At 45.9% G+C, this 23,461-nt stretch overlaps 6 protein-coding genes across 6 annotated transcripts; 3 read left to right on the top strand and 3 right to left on the bottom strand.

Moving 5' to 3' along the window:
- Positions 1–428: 428 nt before the first annotated feature.
- Positions 429–2,348, bottom strand: H6S33_002816 (uncharacterized protein; the record flags this gene model as incomplete). Its single annotated transcript, XM_044834194.1, has 5 exons — positions 429–1,550; positions 1,615–1,706; positions 1,778–1,915; positions 1,989–2,136; positions 2,190–2,348. The coding sequence occupies 5 exons, from the start codon at positions 2,346–2,348 to the stop codon at positions 429–431; spliced, it is 1,659 nt and encodes a 552-aa protein (XP_044692977.1).
- A 4,237-nt stretch (positions 2,349–6,585) lies between these two features.
- Positions 6,586–8,860, bottom strand: H6S33_002815 (uncharacterized protein; the record flags this gene model as incomplete). Its single annotated transcript, XM_044834193.1, has 5 exons — positions 6,586–7,716; positions 7,786–7,866; positions 7,948–8,037; positions 8,100–8,459; positions 8,528–8,860. 5 exons carry the CDS (start codon positions 8,858–8,860, stop codon positions 6,586–6,588), a joined length of 1,995 nt encoding a protein of 664 aa, XP_044692976.1.
- Positions 8,861–11,100: 2,240 nt separating this feature from the next.
- Positions 11,101–14,520, top strand: H6S33_002814 (uncharacterized protein; the record flags this gene model as incomplete). Its single annotated transcript, XM_044834192.1, has 2 exons — positions 11,101–13,894; positions 13,955–14,520. The coding sequence occupies 2 exons, from the start codon at positions 11,101–11,103 to the stop codon at positions 14,518–14,520; spliced, it is 3,360 nt and encodes a 1,119-aa protein (XP_044692975.1).
- Positions 14,521–16,583: 2,063 nt separating this feature from the next.
- H6S33_002813 (uncharacterized protein) lies at positions 16,584–17,420 on the top strand (the record flags this gene model as incomplete). Its single annotated transcript, XM_044834191.1, has 2 exons — positions 16,584–16,818; positions 16,879–17,420. The coding sequence occupies 2 exons, from the start codon at positions 16,584–16,586 to the stop codon at positions 17,418–17,420; spliced, it is 777 nt and encodes a 258-aa protein (XP_044692974.1).
- An 846-nt stretch (positions 17,421–18,266) lies between these two features.
- Positions 18,267–20,296, bottom strand: H6S33_002812 (uncharacterized protein; the record flags this gene model as incomplete). The annotated part of the gene is made up of 5 exons (XM_044834190.1): positions 18,267–18,862; positions 18,927–19,604; positions 19,671–19,757; positions 19,813–20,123; positions 20,187–20,296. The coding sequence occupies 5 exons, from the start codon at positions 20,294–20,296 to the stop codon at positions 18,267–18,269; spliced, it is 1,782 nt and encodes a 593-aa protein (XP_044692973.1).
- Positions 20,297–22,755: 2,459 nt separating this feature from the next.
- On the top strand, positions 22,756–23,227 carry H6S33_002811 (uncharacterized protein; the record flags this gene model as incomplete). Its single annotated transcript, XM_044834189.1, has 4 exons — positions 22,756–22,787; positions 22,880–22,947; positions 23,031–23,081; positions 23,169–23,227. The coding sequence occupies 4 exons, from the start codon at positions 22,756–22,758 to the stop codon at positions 23,225–23,227; spliced, it is 210 nt and encodes a 69-aa protein (XP_044692972.1).
- Positions 23,228–23,461: the final 234 nt, after the last annotated feature.

The raw sequence follows: 23,461 nt of genomic DNA, 5'->3' as shown, positions 1-23,461 counted from the left end.
CTTATAGATCTGAACTGTGGAGGATCATTTGACATGACTGGCCCAGGGGTTGTTGCACAGGAGCAGAAAAATATGATGCCGCCCGCATGAATGGTAAAAAAAAAAAAAAAAAAAGGGGAAGATCAATCATTTCATGTCTCAGTAAGGTATGTCCTAATCGACGGGCCGGTACATAAGGACATGAACGCAATCTAGATCATGGTGCTGCACAACCAAACCTAGTTTTGTATGCAGATACGATACAGTATCAATACGACACAATACCAAACCACAAGGAGCGCACCATGTTATTGGGAGCCCAGGCGCTATAACTGTCTCGACAGTCACAGGGAATAAAAAAACAAAAACTCAGATGATCTTTGTAATATTTCATGTCAGATCAAACTATATACAACAAAATAGAGGCCCTCTCTCCTAGCTATCGCCAACTACCTCCCAGTCCACGCTCCGCTCTGCCAGTACGCGCACCTCGTCTTATCCATATCTGGATCGTTGATTGCCGAGTATCCCAACAAGTTCACATCCAAAACCTTCACAGTATCGCCAGCATTCGTCACTGGGAAGGTTGCTGTCGGCGGGATTGACCCAGACTCCTTGTAGGTGTTTGGGTCTCCGCTCCTCACGAAGCTTGTGATATAGCTCTGGAATCCCGTCGCCAAGTTCTTTTGGGTCACGAAATCCAAGTCAAAATCAACCTGCAGCACCTGCCCGATATTCAGATCGCTCCTCCAGAACGCAAGGATCAGATCAAAGCCATGAATTCCCGGGGGGATTGAGAATTGGTATCCCCATGACTTAGTTGGGAATGCTTGTGCGAGGTAACGGAAGTTGCAAGTTACGACCCATTCGCCGATAATGGCGCTGAGACGGGCATAGTTGGTAAGGAACGTGCCAAAGAGACTGGGTTCAGGATAAAGTTTCTCGAGATCGGCCAGGTTCTGGGTAGTCGCATTGGGGAAATTCTCTTTGAGAAGTGCATCGATCTGGCTATTAAGGATCTTTGTAGGGTCTGCGAATAAGAATCCTTCGTTGCTTGTGTGACCGAGCATGATGGTAACATCCTTATAATAATTCCCGGACGCCAGTTCAATCCCAGGTAGGTCCCTGACAAAATCATTGTCCACTGCAGGACCGTACCCGAATGTCCCGTAAGGAGAATCATAAACTGTCGCAACATTCGCGGCTTGCAGGATATCTGATGACACTGTACGCAGACATGCAAGACCAAGACCTTTACACCCAGCCTTGACTTCAAAAGTCTGATACTGTTTTTCAAGACGGCCAGGATCATAGAGTGGCTCAAAAGCCGGGGACATCATGATTGCACGCTTGAACAGCGGGGTGAGAGTTCCGCCTTGGGCGGTAAGATGGTGCATGATTGAACCGGCACCGGCAGATTCTCCCATCGCGGTGACTGCTGTCTTGTCACCTCCAAGGAGGGAAATATAGTCTTGGACCCATTGAAGTGCTGCCCTCTGATCCCAAAATGCAGCGTTTGGAGTACCTTGGGACTCCATGGTTGGTCCATTGAGAAATCCGAATGCACCGAGCTATAGACAGAAAGTCGTGTCAGTCAAAAATAACCATGCTTAGCTGAACAGATACTCCACTTACTCTGTAATTCGGTGCTACATAGATCAAGTTGTTTCCGCTAGCCTTTAGGAACGGGTTTCCATCATAGAGTAAGAAGGATTTCGACCCCAATACTATCAATAAGCAATTAGTGACCCATTCTTTTCCAATTCTGGATCAGATTATCATTGTCGGGTAAACTAACCATATCCGCCACCAAAGATCCAGAATAGGATAGGCAGGTCCTTTACTTCTCCCCTCACAGCTGCACCAGGAACCTGGATGTCAAGGAATAAACAATCTTCCGATGCTGGCTCAAGAGATTGTAAGATCGGGTATGCAACTACACGGTTATATTAGAATATACAACACTAAAACCGACTACACTCCAATCCCCCGGTGAACAAATTACATACCAAATAGCTGTTGTGGAGCTGCTTGCATACACTGATATCCTACTGTTCCGTCTTGAACACCGCTCTGGGTCAATGGTGCGGCGGGTTTAGCCCACCGCAAGTTCCCGACGGGAGGAGCGGCGAACCGGATGTTCTTGAAGGTGTAATACTAAAATACAAACATGAGTATTCCAAAGAAAAACGAGATGTTTAAGAACTTACATCGTCCGTAACATCATATGAATATGCCTTATATGTCGCATATGGCAACGTCAATTCTGGCAACCCATCTGTAGACGAAAATGCGATTCCTAGGGATAACGGAGCAGCAAGAACAACGCTGGGTAGCAATCCCGCTAGGAAGAAAAGTGCACCACGCATCTTGAGAGGAGAAGCTAGGAGGAGTGTAGAGAGGATATTGAGACTGCTCTATCCTTCGAGAAGCTGATTCTGGAAGGGAGATAACAGCTCAATATATATAATCCCCCTTTTGATAGAGGGCGCAACTAACTAAACGCCTTTTTCCAAAGATTTGGTTTAGTGATTTTTCCTCTGGTAACGCACGGATATTTCATGGATGTTTAGTTCCGCTCGTCGCTCTTCTTGCGGGGTAGTTCGAAGACGGTTTTTTTCTGGAGCGGATTTCGCTTTCGGCTTGATAGTGCCGAAGGAATTAGAAAGGGGGAAGGGGAAGACGAGGTAGCCCTGACAGTAGCTCAATTACTGCAGATTTCAATCAATGCGTTCCAGATTTGGGCGCGCGCCGTGGCTGTGTCCAAACTCTCCTGGTGATAGTGGGGGTGAATTCTACCCGGAGGAAGATGCAGTGAAAGGCCAGGCAAGGAGTTCATCCCAAGCATTTCATCCTTCCTTCCAAATTGCACCCTATCTGGTCAGGCGGACGGCTGTAATTCTGTTTAAATTACAGATGCATACTGGGTAAAAAGTAAGAAAGGCCGGTACAGTTATTTTTGGCGGGCCGGGGAAGATTGAATTTGTGGGGTACCTTGTAGGTGCCAAAGACGGAAGTGTTTCTTTCGGTGTTGAGATCAAGGGCCCAGTCAAAACATTCGACATCTGAAAGGGTCTCAGCTGGCTTGTGATGCCGAAAGGATACCTTTATAAGTGGTAAGGAGGGGTATTCTTTCTTTTCTTTTCTTTCTTCAACACCCTCTCTTTTCCCAAATGTATTATGGGTGCGTAATAGTGCAGAGAAAGCTTCGTGCTCTAACAGGGGTAATGGGGAACTATGTGGGGAGAAAGTAGATTAATGGATGAACCGGAAACTAATCCGATATCCGGGATAAAGTTTTGTACAACGTTGAATACCGTATCTGCAGCATCTGGAAATGATTTTATACACACTTGCACCGTTCGGGGCGACCGAAGGGACTTGCCGGCGTAGATGCACCGCATTCGATGAGACGTTGCTTACTGCATAACGCAAGCAAGGATGGATAATATTCTATCCGTCGCCGTCGACAGGGCTGTTAGCTACTGTTTTTTTATGCGCGGCAACCAAGTGGCTGCGTAAGCTGTCAGAATGGTCGATCGACAGGAACATTCAGGAACGAGAAACTGAGACAATGGACGTCCAAATAAGATGTGGCGAGTCCCGCTTGTAGCGAAAAGCAAAAAAAGACAAGATTGAAAACCAAAACCAAAACACCACACTCAATCAAGAGCTTCACGAGAAAACGCTCTTTCTCCACCTCCAATTTCATCGACGTCACATCGATATAACTATAATGAGCAGAATAATAAGACTTCAAGGTTATCGGAGTACCTAGGGCGCCATCTTGCATCGTGTTACCTGCATGCAGCAAGGCTCTCGCTTAATTGAGTAAATCTGTCGGTAATCGTGCCCAGGGCTACTTTCTAAAAACCAAAAGGTGGACACGGAGGAATTTTGGACCGCGAGATGCTTTTTGCTTAATCCGCGCCTGTGCGTCAAGGACGAGAGTCTATACTAGTACTCGGGGTAGGCAAGAAGAACCTGAAAATGACTTTTGATGGTAACGACCTCTGATTCGCGGCTGGCGAAAAGCTACACCAAATGAGCCCCTGCTTGCAGCTTGCATTTTCAGGTTCTTGTTGCCTGCCCCGAGTAAGCTTCTATCGTGAGTTCCCCGCAGCTGAGCAGAATTCAAGGCCGAGAAGACATGTGAAAAACTGCGACTGCATATATGTCTTTCTGGCACTGGGTTCCTTCAATGCTTACCAGAGAAGATCAGTGTGGTTGCACCCCGCTTTGTGCCTCCATCGAGTGATTATCCGTGAAAACATCTTGTCAGCTCAGATATAAGGCTTTATGTGCCTACAGGAATTAACCTATAAGTTGGAATTTCGTTATCTCAGGGCGGAGCCGGCACTGGAAGCGAATAACCAGCTGACAAGATGTAAAGGGCAGAAAGTAAAATACCGCAGTGATTCGGATAGGTGGCCAGTCACACAAGACGTTGAAATTGCCCTTTCAAGCCAGTATGAGGAGAGATACTTAGGGGCGTATTCAAGACAAATAACCAAACACGGGAACCCCCAAAGTCCTGTGCGACCAACGTCCATCTATTAGAATGCTGCGGCACCTCACTGGTACATTTATCCCCGCATCTGTCGCCTTTAACCACGCTTCGTATAGCTAAGGCTACGATTGCACATTTGCTTACAGTGAAAATAATTAAAGATAGGGATATTTCGATGCCAATAGCAGCCATTCCTCCGGACAACTTAAGGCTGAATTGTGTAGTTATTATTCTGTAATGATGTGGAACTAATGTGTTGTGACTCTAGCATCTTGGAGGTGCCGACAAAGTGTGGAAGAACGGTGGGTCCAGTAATCAAAGCTAACTGGAGGGACATCTCCTAAGGCCACCCGCACCTCAAATTTCTAGGTAGAAACTCGGAGAGCTGTATGTAGATACACGTATATAAAGTGGGCTCCCTTAGTTTTCTTGGGATTGAAAATTTGCTCAATTGAGCTCTCCAATTGGAAGTTAACAATTGATCGTGTTTGTAAAGCCTTAATAAAGACGGACATCCAAACAAAGGATGTATAGTTGTACACCACGCCGCAATCTTAGACCGAGCGTAGCCACTGTATCACCACCCGACTGTGCCATGGGGTCGATACATGTATGTAATGACCCTCAAACCCAGTCCTTTCGTCCGAATTTCATGGAGTTAATCAAGTTTGAGTTTTAACTTTTGATATGCCTCAACCCGGAGGTTGACAGCTAGCTATATATAAATGTTAAAAAGAAAATCCACGAGTTTTTAAACTATCAACACTTTTACTCACATAATCCAGTCTACAGATACATGTAGTTTGTATCTTCACCCTTTCACGTCATACTAATGCATAAGGTACCCACGATATATAGGGTTAGGGCTACTTGTTATTAATACCATGCTTCTCAACAAGAGGTCAGGCGACAATATCTCATCTCAAGAACATTCTATATGTTATCTGAAAACATAAAGCTTATTTGCTCGACGGTCATAAGAAGTTTTCTGGTATAATTGCTTAGATCTGATTGGACATGAAGTTGAGTCATAGAACTCAGCTGCGGTATTACAATGAATGACCACTAGAAGAATATCGCTGAGTGATAGCTTGTGAGCTGCTCTGGGCTGGGGGTAACTGTTGTTGTGCGGGGGGTGACCGTTACGCATACGCGACTAAGAAGGTAAAACTATATCGTAAATTTGCTTAAGGAGGTTTGAATATATTCATGTATATTAGATAGAAATATAATCTTTTGAGGGCTTTGGTGAAGGAGGAGTAACAATTACATGTAGAATCTGGAGGAGAGGGATTACTCGCATCTTCTGCCCCCTTCTTATATATGAACGGACCCAGAAATCATATTTATACTACATACAAGCTAAGTAACTCGTGGCAGGCAATGTTTGAAAGTTTCTCATGTGCTAGCTCGGCATGATTCGAATATATTTATGTCTTTAGGTTCATCTGTAAAGCCTGGGAATACTATTATATTGTGTCATCCTGAGTCGTGTGAATTTTTTGATACCATGGGTGGGGGTTCATAAAACATAATATCCTTGAAATTTAAGTTATACCGTTTGATGCTTCGTTGAAAATTTGAGATTGGGACGAAACTAAGTGGCGTCACTAACAGTCAACAACTGATCATTAAGCAGCGCCAATACTAAGAAGCAGAACAAGAGCTCCTTCATCCATACTTGTGTTAATTAGAGAAATTTCGCATATTCATTTAATGCATTATAGTTACTTAGATCATAACGACATAACTATATACAACATAAGCACTTTACAAAAGAAACGAAGAGTGTATTCAGTACAACATGCCTTGAAACATGGAACATAGGAAGTATAAGAACTTGCAGCAGAGTGGGATGTTAAGAAAGAAACCAAACTCCGAACCAGATGGAAACAAAATAATAGTGGACATTTGCTACGCCCTGCTTCGAGTGTTACCCAAGAGAGAGCGAGAGATACAAAATAGAAAAAACTGAAAGAAATATAAAATGACATGTCCACCTGTGGACGAAGGAGAGGGCAAACTAAGCCGGCTCGTCAAGGGCCCATCCGTGTATTCTGACAGAATGATCTATTTCATCATCTTGCAACCCATCCTCATCTGTCAGGATCCATATCCAAAATCTTCTCCATCGCTGCCATTCTATCCGGTCCAAACGAGGCATTCTCAAAGTCAAAGTACGAGTTACCGTCCTCATCGGTGGGTCGGGCCTGGTAGCGCGATTGGGGGTTATGCCAACCCATTTCTGTAGCGTTGTGAGTAGATGTATGATGGGCCGATATGTTGCCTAGATCGTTTTGCTGTCCTCCAGTAGTATAGCTCGTATCCGGCGTAGTTACGAACTCTGAATCTAAGATAGTTTGAACGAACCTTTGATCAGGAGTCTGGTTGTAGGAAGCTCTACCTGACTTTGGCAAGTCTGCATCGTGTGGCCCACCGCCTTGTCCGTTGTTGGCCCACGCTTGAGTCTCCATCTCCCTTTCAGATCCAAACATGAACATATTAGCAAGGTCTGGATTATTACCGTGGAACTGGCTATTGCTGCTCGAGGAGTTGGCTTCGTGTGGATTATGAGACCCGGCGTAAGTGTGCACTGTTGGGTGCCCAGCGTCCCGAAGGCGGGGATCCAAATTATCCATTCCCAACTGCTCATGAACGACAAACTCCTCTCCGAAATGCTCAGGTGAGACTTCTACCTGGACATTAAACTGCTGCAACTTCTGGAAATGCTGGTACTGCTGCTTCTGGCGCCTCCCACTCTGGAGCTGCTTTGCACGTTTTGGGTCCATGCCAACCATCGGCGGGGGCTGCACTTGCGTAGTGGCCCGAAGAAGTGTATGAGTAGAGACTGGGGGAACAAAAACACCCTGCGAAGAGGTGGTACCAGTAGTGGCCACGGCTTTCCCTTTTCCCTTTCCCAGTGACCTCTTGGGAGCAGTAGAAGAACTGGCCGCAGCGGTGGCCTTTCTTCTCTTCGTAGCAGATCTTGTATTCGTGCTTGGTGTTGCTGTTTCCGGAGAGGCTATTTCTTCTTCATCCATAGATTCATCTTCAATTTCGGAAACAGCACGCTTGCTTTTATTGCCTTTGGCAGCACCGCGGAGCATATGAGACTTTGATGGAGGGTCGACACCATGTTTAATGAAGAATTCTTGGGCACGGCGAGCAGCAAGTTCACGATTGTCAAGCTTCTTTTTAGCATTGTTTTTTTGATTGTCGGCAAATCTCTGTAAGAGGATATCAGGTTAACGGCAGTTGAAATTGGTTAGGGTGGGATTAGAAGGAGAGGAACTTACAAGTTCCATCATGTGGGGGTTCAAGAGAACGTCCTCATAGGTGGATGGGCGAGACATAAAATAAATAGTTCCCTTGCAGTTCTGTTTTATTTGGGGAAGGTTTAATTAGCAAGGAGCCGAGTTTATTATAATTTACCAGTCATTGTTAATGAGTAAACTTACTTTTAGCAGGCTGACAAGACTGTTATATCTGTCCACGTAGCGGAACCCTTCCACAAAGTCACGGCCTTGATGAAGATCATTCAAATGTTTCTATACCCGTATCAGCCGATATTGTCACAGGAAACAGCGAGCTTATATTAGGGAGCGCATACAAACAAACTAACAGACAGATGCCAAAAATCCTTATCGGTCATCGAATGCCAGTGGTCTCTATACGGCTTCGTATCAAAGTAATCCAGGACGTCGGTATTGTTCTTCATGGCAACGAACATTTCTAGTGTCATCCCTTCAGCGTCTGGGACCTTTCCTCTCGCCTGTTTTGGGATGTCCCACGGGCCTGGATTCGCGGGGTCTGTAGTAGCAGCGACTATCTTTGCGAGAACATGGTTGTAGCGGCGAATTTCCTTCTTTCCTTTAGAAGATTTTTCGGGGTTCTGTTCCACAGACCCACCAGAGCTCATGTCAAAACAACCGGCAAGCTGGCCCATGCCCATAACAAACTCCCAGAATTGCTAATAGAATTAGAAACAGCGCCCTTGAAGAGGTCAAAAGGAAACAAGGGGCGGGTGGGGGAGCTTACGTCAAGTAATAAATCATTTTGATCATCCAAAGCCTGTAATGCCTGGAAATCGAGCGTTTCCCCTTTCCTATTTGCGTGGAGCGAAGTATCAACCTTGCTATGATTTTTGTAGACTTCGCGAAACGCAGTGTAAAGTTCTACGAAATCAGCCTGAGACCCGTAGTTATTGGCGTCTATCCATGTACTGAAGTGGTTTCGGAAGAGGTAGATGAGCATGGGGTCGAAGAGCGAGATTTTGGTCGCTTTGAGGAAGTTGACAGGAGGCATCTCGGTGAGGACAGATGTGGGAAGCGCGGTGACTTCCATTGCGGCAGACCTCGTCACTGACGGCATCGTTGGTGAATGGGTGGTCAGTGAGTTATAAAATCGTTATGTAAAAGCTGTCGAGATGACGGGAAGTTGGATTAGGAGGAGTTGTGTGGCGGAGACGATTGTCCGGGAATAGAATTCGAGGAAGCTGCGGGAAGCAGAGGTAGAGAGCCAAACGATGGTGGTGGTGCAAGGTTAGGTTAGAATCTGGGTTGCGCACTGGTGTCTGGGACCTTCTTGATGATGAGAAAAGGTTCTTTCGATGTTGCTGCAATGGTGATGATGGAAGAGAAATAGAAAAACAGAAGGAGAGTGAGAAGAGGGAGGATTTAAGCAAACACAGCCAGGGTATTGCGGGGTATTCAATGGGGGTCAAACGCCTATTGAGCTTAGTGGGGCATAGACTGGTGGTGGTGGTAAGGGGGCTCCATCGTGAGCCATTAAGGTACGTGTAGCTTTTATTCAATTGGGCAAAGCCACTTAGCTGAGCAAACCCATTCAATTTGGGAGCTTTGAGGGTGCAAGTATGTATGTGTATAGAATGGGAAACAAAGTTTACACGAGTGAGAAGTTATGACTAGTCTAGTTTCACAGGAGCACAAGGTGGGGGCAGAAGTGGCTTGACTTAGTAACGGTCATATGGGTACATGTAGTTATTTATACTTCGAAAGGTGTGGCGGGCGAAGTTCGAAGCTTTAATACATGTGTCCAGGGATTCAACAAGGACATTTTCTTTAGTATAACCCATCCGCTCACCCAGTCAGATCTGGTCTTTGACCTCGAGCTAGAGATAACATTGTGATTCAATGTAAATCTGTTATGCTACATCATGCGAGCCGTTAAAAAGACAACCTAGTAGATCACTCTTTTAGATTTGTACATACTTTATATATGGCCTCGCTCCCCATGTGTAGCCGGAGTCAGGTGTAGACATCCCCGAATCACTCAGTGGATCTATAGAGTTATAAGGCCAGTATAAAGTAACTCCCCGAAACTACATGTACATGTATTTATGACTGATGATAACTTTGATTGTAGCAAGCGATAGTTTTTAATCGAACTTTTTTTTTGATCTACATGTACACGCAGCGCCCCACGAGGACTTAGCCTCTAGAAAGTTTCAATTATATAATACCGCGGATGCCATACATTGATGAGATTGCTGCTGTATTTGATAACGTTCGCAAGTTAAACTGATTTTTATTGTGATATTTTATTGTGATTTTTTGGTTATAAGATAATCCAGTATTTTTTCGCTGATGTACTGCAGTACTTGTTGGCAACCATCGAACCTCACCAAACTTGAGATTATGATTAGAACGGAACCCGATCATACCAATAAACAACCCGTGATGACCTCAGCAAAATGAAATATGTGCATACTTGTACGTACCTACATGTAGTCATCTTCTATACTTGAAAACCAGTTTTTGGCAGTACCTACATTGTAGTTTTAGCCGTGGGTAGCTCTAGAGAAAATGCATAACTGCAAGTACATGTACTTGCTGGTACCAATTATACTAGACTCTTAGCTTTAACTTATCTAATACATGTATCTACATACATGTAAGTACCTACATGGTGGATTGAGAATCAAAGTTTGTCGTGGGTGAATCTGGGCAGCTGGAACGGATGCAGGTGATAGGGCTGAGATGCACCTGCTTCTGGTGTAAGTGTGCTCTGGTAGGCTACCTATCCATGGGAATCTCTATTGGTTCGCTCGACTACCACCACACTAGATATACTTTTGGATCTTCGGGTATCACTCGACTTCAGTTAAAATAGACTTCACCAGTTAGGGAATTCTGACGAATTAAGTAAGTTTTCCCAAAATTTGGCCTTGATCATAAAACTTTCTGGACCTCAAGCACAATAATGTTACATTATTTTAGTTTAATAGAAAGGCCTGGAGTTTCCTATTATTAAAATCCCTTCTGTTTTGGGAAGAAAGGCTCAAACAGGAAGTAGGAACTTAATGTTGATACTCCACATGTCGACTGTTTTGGCGAGGTGTCTTCTTTTGTGTCTATCCATGAGGATCGCGACATCTTGGCACCTTAGTCATCGCCAAACTTCAACCTCACCTTCCGGAAGCTTGCCTCGTCATTCACCTACCGCCCCAAAGATCCACCCCCCACGCGTCATTTTCGCTCGTCGCCTATCGAAAATTCGTCTTTGTCGCGTCTTCCGCTACTATTTCGATACCCACTTTACGCGTTTGTGACCCGGAAGGTCCCCGCGGGCCACCCCAGAAACCCCCGTCCATGAGCACCCCAGCACTTGAGATTACTGCCTATACGCCGCTGGAGACGTTGCTGCTGTTTTATAACTTATCGACACATGGTATACACCCGACATCCTTTTCGCTGATCTCAAATATCTTGGTCAGAAACCCACTCGTCAAGAATGGGGACACATTCGACAGGGGCAGGCTAGCGCCGGACGCGTTGAAGGAGTTTTATCTGTTACAGTTGAGGGAAGCTGAGCTGGAACTTGGGAATGGTGGAGATGGACAACCTAACGGTGATGGGGGTAGACAAGGCTCTCCAGCTACGTCACGGAAAAAGAAGGCTAAAACACCTCCGGCAGCTCTATCAAACCCCGACAAGACTGGTGTGGTCAAGATCTTGACGTCACGACTATACGAGAAATACCGAAATACTGTTTTTCAGCAGATCCGTGATGATGAGAGGAGGTATGCAGAATTGGACCGGGACTTTAACGATATCTCGGCGGGATTATGGGATGAACGGTTACTGCGTGAAAACGCTGTCAAGGCAAGGAGCAGAAGTAGCTCAACGACGCCAAAGAGCTCTAAACAAAAGAGAGTCAGCTCCTCTCCAGGCTTGGACAGGCGGAACGCCACACCCAGTGTTAGTCCTATCGCTGAGGCGAGAGATGAACCTTTGGCGACGAACGTATCAGTAGAGGTCTCCCCGCGAGCATTGCCAGCTGCGCGAACACCCACTGCCCAGCACGCTGTCCCTCAGCTTGCAACTCAAAAAAGTCCTCAACTCAAGTCTTCGTTACCACTACGCCCAAATAATCATTCCGGGAAACCAGAGCAGCAGAATACACCAAGAAATGTCACAGATCGCCCGCCCCGGAATGTGCCGGCACCTACGTCTTTACCACAGCAATCACCGCCTCCCCATACCCGAGATCAAGTTCAAGAAGGGCAGAAAGAGAGCTACATGCCTCTTGCTCAAACCAAGCGCGATGTAATGAAAGTAGCTTCAACGCCACCAAAGACACAACCGACCGCGGTTTGGTCCAATCAAACTATTCAAACTGCATCTTCATCCCCGCGACAAACCCAAACACATAGAGCCTTAGCTGCACCTATTCCTTCTCCCCAAGTGCCGCAAAAGATGGAAGCTGTTCCACCGCCTCCTCCCTCAAGTACATCTTCGCCTGTTGCCCCGCCGTTATCACGTCCAGGTGTTAAAATTGAAGCACCAGTTCCTCCGCCAACAAGAACGCCCTTTCCTCCAATCACTCCAAGACCTATACAAGGCCCTTATCCACAACCACAGAATACGCTTTCAAGACCATCCAGCGTTCCAGGCTCAGGGCAAGGTCCTCAAGGGTTAACTGGGTTGCAACAACTGGCAGATGTTGCAGATACACGATGGCAACAACAACACACGCCTCCGTATGTGCAGCATGGAGCACCTCTGGGTCAACATATTGTGTATTCATCGCCAGGGCAACCAGTTTCATATGGCCCAGCTCCTATCTCTCCCAATATTCAACAGGGTCATAGAACGCCGACACCTTCAACCCCCGGGGCCACCGCGGGGTTCGGTGTTCTTTTCCCTACTGCGTTGCCTACCACGCCGGGCCCCCCAGTTCAACAGTACCCCCCACAGTTTTCTCCTCAGAATCAGGCAAGGCAAGCTGGCGTTCAGACACCCAACTTTCAGCACTATAACCCGCATGTAGCAGCACAGCAGCAGCAGAGCTTTGAACAAGCCCCACCGGTACCTTCACCAACTGTTCAAAGAATCGCTCCGCGCCCTCCTCCTCTAGCTCCTCCCGGCCCTCCACCACAGGTTGCAGCATTAACATTACAACAATCTAATCCGATATCCCCTTCAAAGACACGCCCTCCACCAATTGTAACCTCTACAGGTTCTACGGATATACCGCCCTTCTCCCATTCGCCGGGGCACAAAGGAGAACCTGGATCACCAATACCTCCACGGCCTGATGAAATCTCTCCTATTAGTACGCCCTCGCGCTCTCCTCCTCCGCCCCCCGAATCCCCGAAATTAGCTGTGAGCGTTGAGAAACCACGTGGCAAAAAACGTCTTTACCAGGACGATGGAAAAAGTCCCCAAGATAGACGGAAATCCGGCGGGAGCAAAGAAAATACTAAACAAGCGCGAGCAGATCGGACGAAAGAAGATAAACCAGCACCCAAAAGGCAGAAGAAGCACGAAAAAACGCCTGCAAAGAGTCCAGTCGCCAGGAGGGGTTCAGTGGTTGAAAAAGAAGTGGGAATCGTTGTAGCGGCTCCGGAGAGCAAAGTTAAAGATGAAGAGGCAGACGTTACAGAAATTGAGAGTGATGCGCCGATCAGCATCGTTGACGAAGAAGAAAAGCCTCAAAAGCCGAGAGGAAGAGGAAGGCCGCGAGGTAAAGCGAAGCCTCCTCCGCCACCTGAAGAACAAGTGGAACCCCCGGTGAAGGAAAAGCGAACAAAGAGAAAAAGAACAGAAGTAAACGCACCTACCCCACAAACAGTTGACGACGACGAGGAGGAAAGTGAGGCTGAGGCAGCCTCTGTCTCTCCGACACCGCAACGACGACATTTCCCGAAACTTGAAAACCAAGGCTCGAATATGACAAATTCTGTACCCTCTCCATCACCACTCACAGTTTCGATTGGCCAGCAGCCTCTTGTTGTTGCGACGAAGAAGTTTTTGCAACTCAGTGCACCGCTACTTGGTGATATTAGCAGCCATAAGTTTGCGAATTTGTTCTCTCATGCTGTCAATGAACGAATGGCACCTGGTTATAGGAATCTAGTGTTTAGGCCTCAGGATCTAAAAAGTACATCGCCAAATAATATTCCATGTATAAAATGTCAGTGTTAACAATCCTCTCGAACAGGTATCAAAGCAGCAGTCAAATCTGGAACGGCGGCTATTACCAATACATCGACAGGCACTCCAGCTATGACACCTACCACCGATTTTGCCGCTGCCACCCCTCCCGCCGCAAGTTCTTCGACCTTTGCTACGCTGCCTGCAACAACTTTGAATACCCCTCCAAAAGGGATAGTCAACTCTGTGCAGCTTGAGAAGGAGCTCTTTAGGATGTTTGCAAACGCAATCATGTACAACAAGTCTACCACTGAGATTGGGAAAGAGACTGTCGTGATGGCGAGAGATGTTGAAGGAATGGTTGATAACTTTAGAACTGCTGAAGAGGCTGGGATGAAGAAGGCTCTTGGCGCGGCAGCGACAGGTGGCGGGTTTGGTTCTGCGAGGAAGGGCGGAGTGAGGGATAGGGAGCGGGAGACCACTGTTGGCACTGCGGGAGATGAGGAGCAAAGTATCGGTGGTGATAAAGGAGAAGATGGGGATGGAGAGGATAGCGTCATGGGTGATACCGATGGGGCTTCGGAGAAGGGCAAAGGGAAGGCGGTAGTGAAGCGTAAAAGGCTAAAGCGTTAGATATTTCCCCCCTTGCTTTCCCATTCCTTTAATTTAGACCCACGGATTCTTTTTGTCTACTACTACTTAGGCGTTCAGTAAATGGCCGTGAAAAATCGCCCCGTTGCAACGCCGGTTTTCACGACCTTTTACTGAACGCTTTAGGACTCGGATTGGATAATCCTACACTCCCTCCTTTGGAATGTCCTGATATGCCCCTTTCATCCTATCTTTTCAGCTATAATTATCCCTATCAGTGTTATAATCTGAGTTTTAGGTATACAAATACCTTATATTTTCTTCCATGGCTGCGTCATCGGTAGTGGGTACTTGAGAAGAACATCTACCAGTTACATTTATCCCTTTTTTCATTTTATCCTTGGGTGTTACGTTTTTGTATTTTCTTATGGTTTTCTTTCTTAGCAAGACGGATGGGTAAGGGGATCGTTGTACTAGTACTGATACCGCATGATTTTTTTTCGATTCTTTTTTTTCTTTCTGTTTTTTGGAGCTTTATACTTGAACTTGCACGTCAAGAAGTTGTTCTAGAATACTATATGTGGTACTGCGCCCAGGTCTCGGCGTGTAGGCAGGGGAGGGTAGTGGCCTTGAGTAATGGATTATCTGGAGGATAGGCGCTTATATTTCAGTTGGATGTGGGGGAGATATGTAGGAGGAGGGTGGCAGGAACAGCTAGCTGCTTTCCAAATTTACGACCGATGAATGTATGCGTGGCCACGTGGTTTTGTGTGGAATTCAACGCAAATATTATATCACTACTGCGTATTGTGAGGTACAGAGGGTCTTTTGGTGCAACAGCCCGGTTGATGTGAAGCTATTGTGTTGTGCACAATCGCCAACCACGTCTGCTAGATGGTACAGATAAGGTGCCATAGAGAATGCTTGCTTCAAAGGTGCACAAAGGGATAGTTGGGAAATCAAAGTATAGAGAGATACAGCCCAATAGGTTTCTACGCTGCTGCTCGGGTAAGTCAGATCACTTCTTCATAGGTTCTCACTCGCCGATTGGACTTGGCCTGCTAGTACGGTTTGGGACATACATGTACATGTACTAGTACTAATTTCAAAATTGTAATAAATATATGTAGTTAGTGAGAGTTGCATCATGGCCGGTAACTCGGCTTCTAGTCGGCCTAATTGACTATGGTACTTGAATAACATGCTACTGATATATGGGTGTCGTTCTAGGAAAACCGTCCGCACAGCCAAATCCTTATTCCGAAGAACAACGCAACCGATAAGCTCCAAATTTTCCTAAAGCTCAGAGAACCTTGGTGAGAGCCCAGAATTAATTTTTCGGTCATTGGTTCCATCAATTGGAGCCTGTAGAGTGCGGTAGCGAACTGATGAGGCCTTGTTGCGTTGCCACACAGGTACCTTTTGCTAGATCGACACCCATATATCATTACCAAAACTATCCACAATTGAAGTATTCGTATAGCTATCGGCGCCCGATCTAGATTCACCACAAAGCCTTTTTTTTTGTTTATTCCTAGTGTCTCTTGACGTGACAATTAGAATTGCCCAATCTATTTATACCCGTGTAACCACCCCAATTTCAGGGCCTGCCAAGCACATATTAATGCCTTTCGGTCAGGAAGGTTCCGCACATCGCATAACCCATAATTCCTTCTTCAAAATGGCTTAATCCAGCCCGATATTTATCGTGTAAGATAAAGCTACCCACTTGACGTGCCATAGAATTTCCGTGGGGAAGTCCTCTGGAGATTTGATGACAACGATTCTGCATGATAGTGATGAGTATTGCCGTTGATTCCTTCAGAGGTTTGCAATTGCGGCGCTAGAACCGAACCCGCGGAAATTTGGTAATGCAGGTCCCACCTCTTCGATCTATGTCTTATTGAGCTTGCTTTTTTTACTCCCACAATAGACAACAAAGCCAAAATGCGTTTTTTTTCTTCAGCTGTGGGGGAGGGGGATCGTGTTTATAAAATACAATCCCATCGCCGGCTCATAACTACATTTCCAGGATCTACAAAGTAGAATTCACCAAGAATTATCTACATCGACCAAATTAGGATTACTTCCTACCAACAGCAGCGATGTTTCGGTCGCTTTACACTTTCGTTCTAGTTTTGTACTTTTCGCTCCAGCTGTATGCCGCGCAGACTAGTGAACCGTCTATCTTCGTCGAAAGTATCAACCCTACCGCGACCGTGTACGGAGGAAATGTAGTTGGTACATCTAATCAGACGGCTGTATGGGTATCGAGTACGTCTACATCAACGGGGATAGTTTTGGCTACGATAACGATCGCTGGGAGTGGATCTGAGGAAGGTATGTCAATTGAACCTGTCGATAACGATAACGATGCTGATATATATTGACTCATATCAGTTTCGATATTTGCGGTATCAAATACCGTGAATTCAAATATAAAAAGTTCAATTACACCAATAGAAGAATTGAACACAAGCAGTACTCCCGAGCCAGTATTCAACGCCACGGTAATTCCAGTCACCACACTCGAAACCACGACTACAATCCCTCCCCACGCACAGATAATCACGAAGACCAGCAGTCTCCTCACGACCACCACCCTCTCACCAACTGCTTCAACTACCGCCCCAATACCTTCTCCCGAGAAGGTGTCTCGTAAATTCCCACCTGGAATTATCGTAGCTCTTTCTGGCGGCGGCGGCGCAGTCGTTCTCTCTCTTTTAGGTCTTGGGGTTTTTGTGTGGATCCGCCGTCACCAGGTAAAGGAGCCAGAGTTTATTCCTGAGCCTGTAAGATCCCCGAGGTCACCGCCGGCAATAGTGATGTATGTGGAGAGAAGAGAAGATGGGGGGTATTTTGATATCGAGAAGGAGGAAGGGGAGACAGGATGGGACACGGATGCGATGTATGTCGGAAGCTATGGGAGAGGGCGCATTTAGGTATGAGGCCTATCCGAAAAGGGTGCTTTGGGGAACGAGAGGAGAGGAGGAGGAGGAGATTAATAATACTAATGGATTGTAATGATCATAATTAAGTGGTGATATTGGATCATTCTGTAGTTAAGGAATTAAGCAGTATCGTTTTTAGATAGTTATTTATCCTTGGCTAGCCAACTTTTATGGCAAAGTACTATAGCCGATATTTCAGAAAAGTATTAACTATAGCTACCTGGAAGTATTGACAGGGAAACAAATAATGGAAAACGTCTATTGTTAAAATTATAAGTTAGTCTTAGTAGGGAGCCGAGTCATAATGTATGATGCAACATACCTGATCTTGGCTCTCATTGACCTTTACTTGATTGGCCAAGAAGGCTAGACTCTTTGAAAGCTAATAACCCTATCAAAATTGGTATAGGTAATATTGTGGTAAAACTTCAGGAATTGATGAGAATGTATTTGTTTTCGCCGGGTATCTACGTCGGGGGTCTGCACAGTTCATGTCATGTTTGAGTGCAAACAATAATGGAGCTATCAGAGAGTGCACGTACCTAGTACGAGTAAAAACAAAAAAGGACAAAAAAGATAAAAGAGGTAGAAAAAGAAAAGGCGATAGAATCATAATCACAAGAACCAATTTATATAGCTATGCCCTGTGAGGTCAGGCAAAAAAAGGTAATATTAAAAATTAAGCAACCTGTACTTTGATTTCAAGCCACTTCCACAAGTGATGGCTTAAGACCATTAATAGCCAGCTCTAAGGTCAATTATAGAACTCCGCACAAAAAGCAATGTCAAATACCCACCCCAGTAGTGGAAGCTCATAGAGTGGACGGGAATAAAGGTCTACCTAATCATCTCCCCGCCGTCCTTCTCGATGCCCTCCAAGCCTTCAAGGATATCACTCCCACCCAGTACACCTCTCCACCCTAATACTCCTCTTCTTGTTTCACTCCATACCTCGTGAAAGCGCACCGTCTCATCACTAGCAGCAACGACAATACAGCCCTCGCTCTTTGGCCTATTCCTTCCAGGCCATCTAGGGAAACCGATGTTTCTACCGATGACACCAAATTCTTCCCTCAAAATATCAATATCGTCATTTCCGCTCTCAGTCCGCCTCATGTTCGATGCATTGGCTGTAGCAGTGTCGCTGGCGAAGCTCGAGGGAGGGTCATTGGGGCCTCCAGGATATGCAACTGCGTAGAGAGCTCTCATATCCTCTTGCCAAGGTATCTGCACAACTTGTTTGCATTCTGGCCAGCTAAATACTGCAATCCTTATAGGGTGGTCGGGGTTGGCATAGCCAAATGTTGCAGCAATTTCACGATGGTTGATAGACCACAACAAGGAGGTGACTTGGGCAGAAACGTTGATTGTTGCAAGCGCTGCGCCGGAAAACGTGTGAAAGAAATGAATACAGCGGTCGTTAGAGCCCCCGCCTACAAGCCTTGAGTATTAGGATATTTCAATTGTCTTATAAAGTTGTAAAAGGGGTGAACATACCAGTTGCAATCAAGCTCTTCTGCCAGGGACAAAATGCAATTGCCTTCACAGCAGCTCCATGCAACCACTTGTGTTTTTCTCCGCCCTCAATCATATTTTCTCCACCTCCAGATGAATCTCGACGCCTATTCACAACCTCAGATGTATCGAATAAACAGGCCGCATTATCATTTCCACCGGTGGCAAACTGCTCACCATCTCCACTCCAAGCTAACCCGCAGATTTGCTGAGAGTGTACTACAATCCGCTTCAATAGAGTGATCGTTGCATCAGAGACCCTTTGACCCAGTAGTTCCCGCTTACCATTCCACTGAATCGAGTAGTAATACACGTTTCCAAACTCGTCACCCACAAGAAGCTCCTCAGTCTCTATTATTGCGGACGAGGGACGAGAACGAGCTCCAGTACCATAGGGCTGAAAAAATGCCAACGGACGATGAGAAAGCACTGGCTTCCAAGCCAAACAAGCAACGCCAGCGTTGTGAGGACGCTCAATCCTCGGTGTAAGCTCAATTGGATTCCACAAGCTAAGAGAACCATCAATTCTACCAATAGCAAGAATGTTATTTCCACCTTGTAAACAAGAGAATGCAAGAGAGGTCACATGGGATGTAGACCATGGCTCAAAAGGACGAGCGCCTCCGGTTTCTGTCCAACTATACACATCACTATGAAGGCCTACAGCCAATGAGTGGGTGTGTGGTGAGTAAGCAATAAGGGAACAATAGTAATCGTCACGCAGACCTGGGGCATCTAGAACTCGGAATGGGGTAGTGGGTACAGTTCGTTTCTGAGTCTTGCGGCAGGGAGAGCTTTGTGGCGTAGAGTCGCCTGTAGAGTTATATTTAGAGAAAATTTTCAAATAGACGGTAGGAATGACTCTTACGACTTCCAACATCCAAAACATCATCCCAGAGCAAATCGCTCAAGTTCTCACTCCGTGGACTCCCCAGAACGCCCCCTTTCCTGATCATCCCATCCTTTCTAGGCTCATTTTCTCGAGTAAAGCTAAGTACTCGGGCACTTCTATCCACACCGAGTGCGGCAGAGAGTCTCCTCTCGTGTTTCTCCATTTCAGCTTCGGGGGTGGCCTTGTCACCGAACACATTGATGTGCACCTCTCTCCCCCTAGGAATGGGCTCCTCCCTTCTTGGCGCAGCGCCGATACCTATCCCGAATATACCCACAGCACCAGCACTGATACGTCTGTTAATACCAGGTCGGAAATGATTTGAAGATCCGGGACTAATTCTCACTGACGCAGATATATTTCTTGCATCGGGGGAAGCACTGCGACCTCTTACTGCAGTACCAACACTCCGACGAAGCAGTCTTTCCTCACTTGATAACAGATGTGTTGGACAATTCATGCGAAAACTTTGAATATTTGCCCGACTTGGGATAAACCTATCTGGAGACCTCCCAGACTGCCTAGAATTAGAACTGGACCTAGACCTAGTGCGTCCGTTTCCAGGAGTCAAGAAAGGCGAAGTTAAATGGGACGAGGTGTAAGAAAATCTCATCTGCGAAAGAACATCAGCGGGAGAGGGAGAAGTGTTATCTGCTCCATGAGGTGAAGCAGGGAGTGGAATATGGTTGTGGACAAAAGAATCGTTCCTTCTCCTTTCTGTAGGGAGATTTAGAGATGTAACTGGAGGATTTATCCGAGTGGACCTTGATGGCGGAGGAGTGAGTGTAACTGGTAAATTGGTAGTTACTGGCGTTGACGGAACTGAGGGCATTTTGAACTCGAGTGAGGTGAACCCTTATCGTTATCGTGATAGTTCCACTTTTAAGAGCTAGAGCTGTAGCTACTATTCCTGGTGACTGTGATGCAGGGTTTAATCGACAGAGGGTTAAAGAATAGTATGAATGAATCGTCTTATTCACAAATCAAAGATCTCCTCTGCGTAAAAGAAGAGGATTGATAGGTCTTGATTAACTCGCCTGCAAAATGGTTTTGTCACACATGAGATGTCACATGTCTAGCTCGGTGTTGTCCCTTCAACCGTGTGCGACGTAGGCACTAACTGCAATGGCAATCCTATCCCTGGCCATATAATATTTAAAGGGCCAAACTGGATTAAGGGTAACTGGAATTCAAAGCCATCAAGAACATTCAAATTAGCTGCTCAACTATGTCAATCTAAATATGGGTGCAGAGAAATGCTTGCCGCAACGCTTACGGGTCGGGCCGGGCGGGAAATTATTGATCGTCGAACTATATCTATATAGCATTAACCCTGATTATAGTGACAGAAGTGTGGGCAAAATTACTACTGCAGTACTCAATACCACAACACTGCCACATACAATACCTCGTTAAAATACTATTCTCACAGTTCCATACTGATATTTGCAGTATTACTTTTGCCCTCATTTCTGGTCCTATGCATACAGCGAAAGCTTGCTATAACGGTACGCTCGGGACCGGAATTTGGTACCGTTATAGAGAGATTACCCTTATATAAGAGGTGATTGTGCTGAAATCCGGGCAAAAAGGACCGAGAAGTGCTACCGTTATAGAGAGATTACCCTTATAGAAGGTACCGTTATAGCAAGCTTTCGCTGTATACAGATGAGATAACATATCATGTAGTTGGCACAGGCAGGTGCTGGGTGCAAATGGTCTTCGAATCTGTATCATCATGCAGTGTGGGATACGATCCTCCCCGGACGTCCACCATCAAGAGGGTAAGCGCGTTTGTACATGTATCTTCAGATGTTTACTCTTCTGAATGCTACTGCGGCGCTATTGTGGGCAACCTCTTCGCTTGGAGGCGAGACTTTCATTGCGTCGTCTGTGAGGTAAGCGCCTTAAAGTCAACCTATTGACCCAAGCCCTACTGGTGTTACTTTACGCTTGTATCACCAACGATGATTTCAAATTGTATCTAGGAAACTCTAGAGTGCCATCTACCTGCATAGCTGACATGTTTTCGAGTTGAGGAACTCTAGATCCCGCCATAACTCGAAAAATTGGCTAGCTTCCAGAGATCAAAATTACTTGTACGGGAAACTTCTGATGTACTAGATCGATGCCATTCAACCAATCACTCGAGCAATAATCCCTGGCCGGAGATAACCAGTACATGGTAATGCTAGAGACTTCAAAATGTAACTCTTATCGTACGACTTCGGTGACGCGTTACAATAGCCAAGGCTGGATCGAGGACATGCATGGGATATGTGGATCTGGGGGAACAACATAAGTTTTTTGACATGGACAATAGATACTTTTGCGTGAGTGGCTAAGCGTCGTAAGTGTTTCTCGTAGGGGGTGGGGGGACCCTCTACATCGTGGAAGTCCATACCCCAAATACTCCCCGTCGAATATGTAGATACTGACCAGTCTGAGGCCGCTACCAATATTACTCTCGTCGAACTGCAGCATATCTAGCATGGTATCTACATCTAGCTCTACCGATGAACCTGAGAATACTATTTGTTCCCGAATCCCCGGTTTGCTAGCTAGTCCATTCGGCAAACGTATCTCTAGATGCAACGTTATTACGAGTACTGGGTATTCGATTCGATACTCATGTAGGTACAAAAATGATTCTCCTTTCATCTCCTTCATGCCCACCAAGCTAGATGGTGGCTAATGCTAACAACTTTTGATCGAAATTATAATTCATCTCTCGGATTCGCTGTGGCTCTACGACCTGCCAGTCATTGACAGGCAAGGAAATTAAAGTGAATGGTCTAAATTGCTTTTTCGCCTCATGCTCATTGGACTCCGCTGCGTGCGCGCCCCATCCCTTTCAAGTTCAACATACTTGGGTACGTCGGAGGTTCCATAATTGACCGCTTCTACAGCTAAGTGCCCATGGTTAAGTTCTGCAGATATGGCCTGCAATTGTACGTCAATATCCACCTCACGAATCACGAGTATTGAAGTTACGGAGAATATACATTTCTAGGTAGCAATTGAGGTTAATTTTCACAACCAGAGATCTATCTATATATAAATTCTATTTAAAAGGAGTCCTGGGAAACAAGACCTGGCTATATTATCAGAGTTTAATCCCCTGGTTTAGAGAAGTCTAAACAACATTCCCAGTTCACCCGATTGATAACTTCTCTAATCATTTCGCTGGATAGACAATCTAACTTTATATACTCTACTGTCTAGTAAATTAAGCATGAACCTATGTAAGTACCTACACTACGTAGAGGCACCCCTTAAGCCGTCAGGCTGAATTGAAATGGCAGCTGACGTGACGGTATGACTGAGACCAGCGTTCAATCCATCATCTTTACTGAATGTGGTTATCAGCTGTCTTTTCAATTCGGCCTGACGGCTTAAGGGATAGGCAAGGCTGACCGCGCGGTGGGTAATATCGATTATAACCCGGTAGCTAGGCGGTGACAACTCCGAGATCGGAGACTCAGCCTCGAAACCCCACAGGGATATGTGCGCCTCCTAGCCCGTAGCTGTATCCTTGAACTTAAAGGTGTGGATATATATGGTACATACCCCAATTTTCAGTATTCGTTACACAAAGCCCTCTGGCCTTCAGTTACATATAGGA

Source organism: Morchella sextelata, assembly GCF_020137385.1.
Source record: "Morchella sextelata strain SCLS chromosome Unknown scls_13, whole genome shotgun sequence".
In the NCBI taxonomy this organism is placed as follows: Eukaryota; Fungi; Ascomycota; class Pezizomycetes; order Pezizales; family Morchellaceae; genus Morchella; species Morchella sextelata.
Note: the sequence above shows the minus strand (reverse complement) of the source record. Positions and strands in the feature narration are given on the sequence as shown.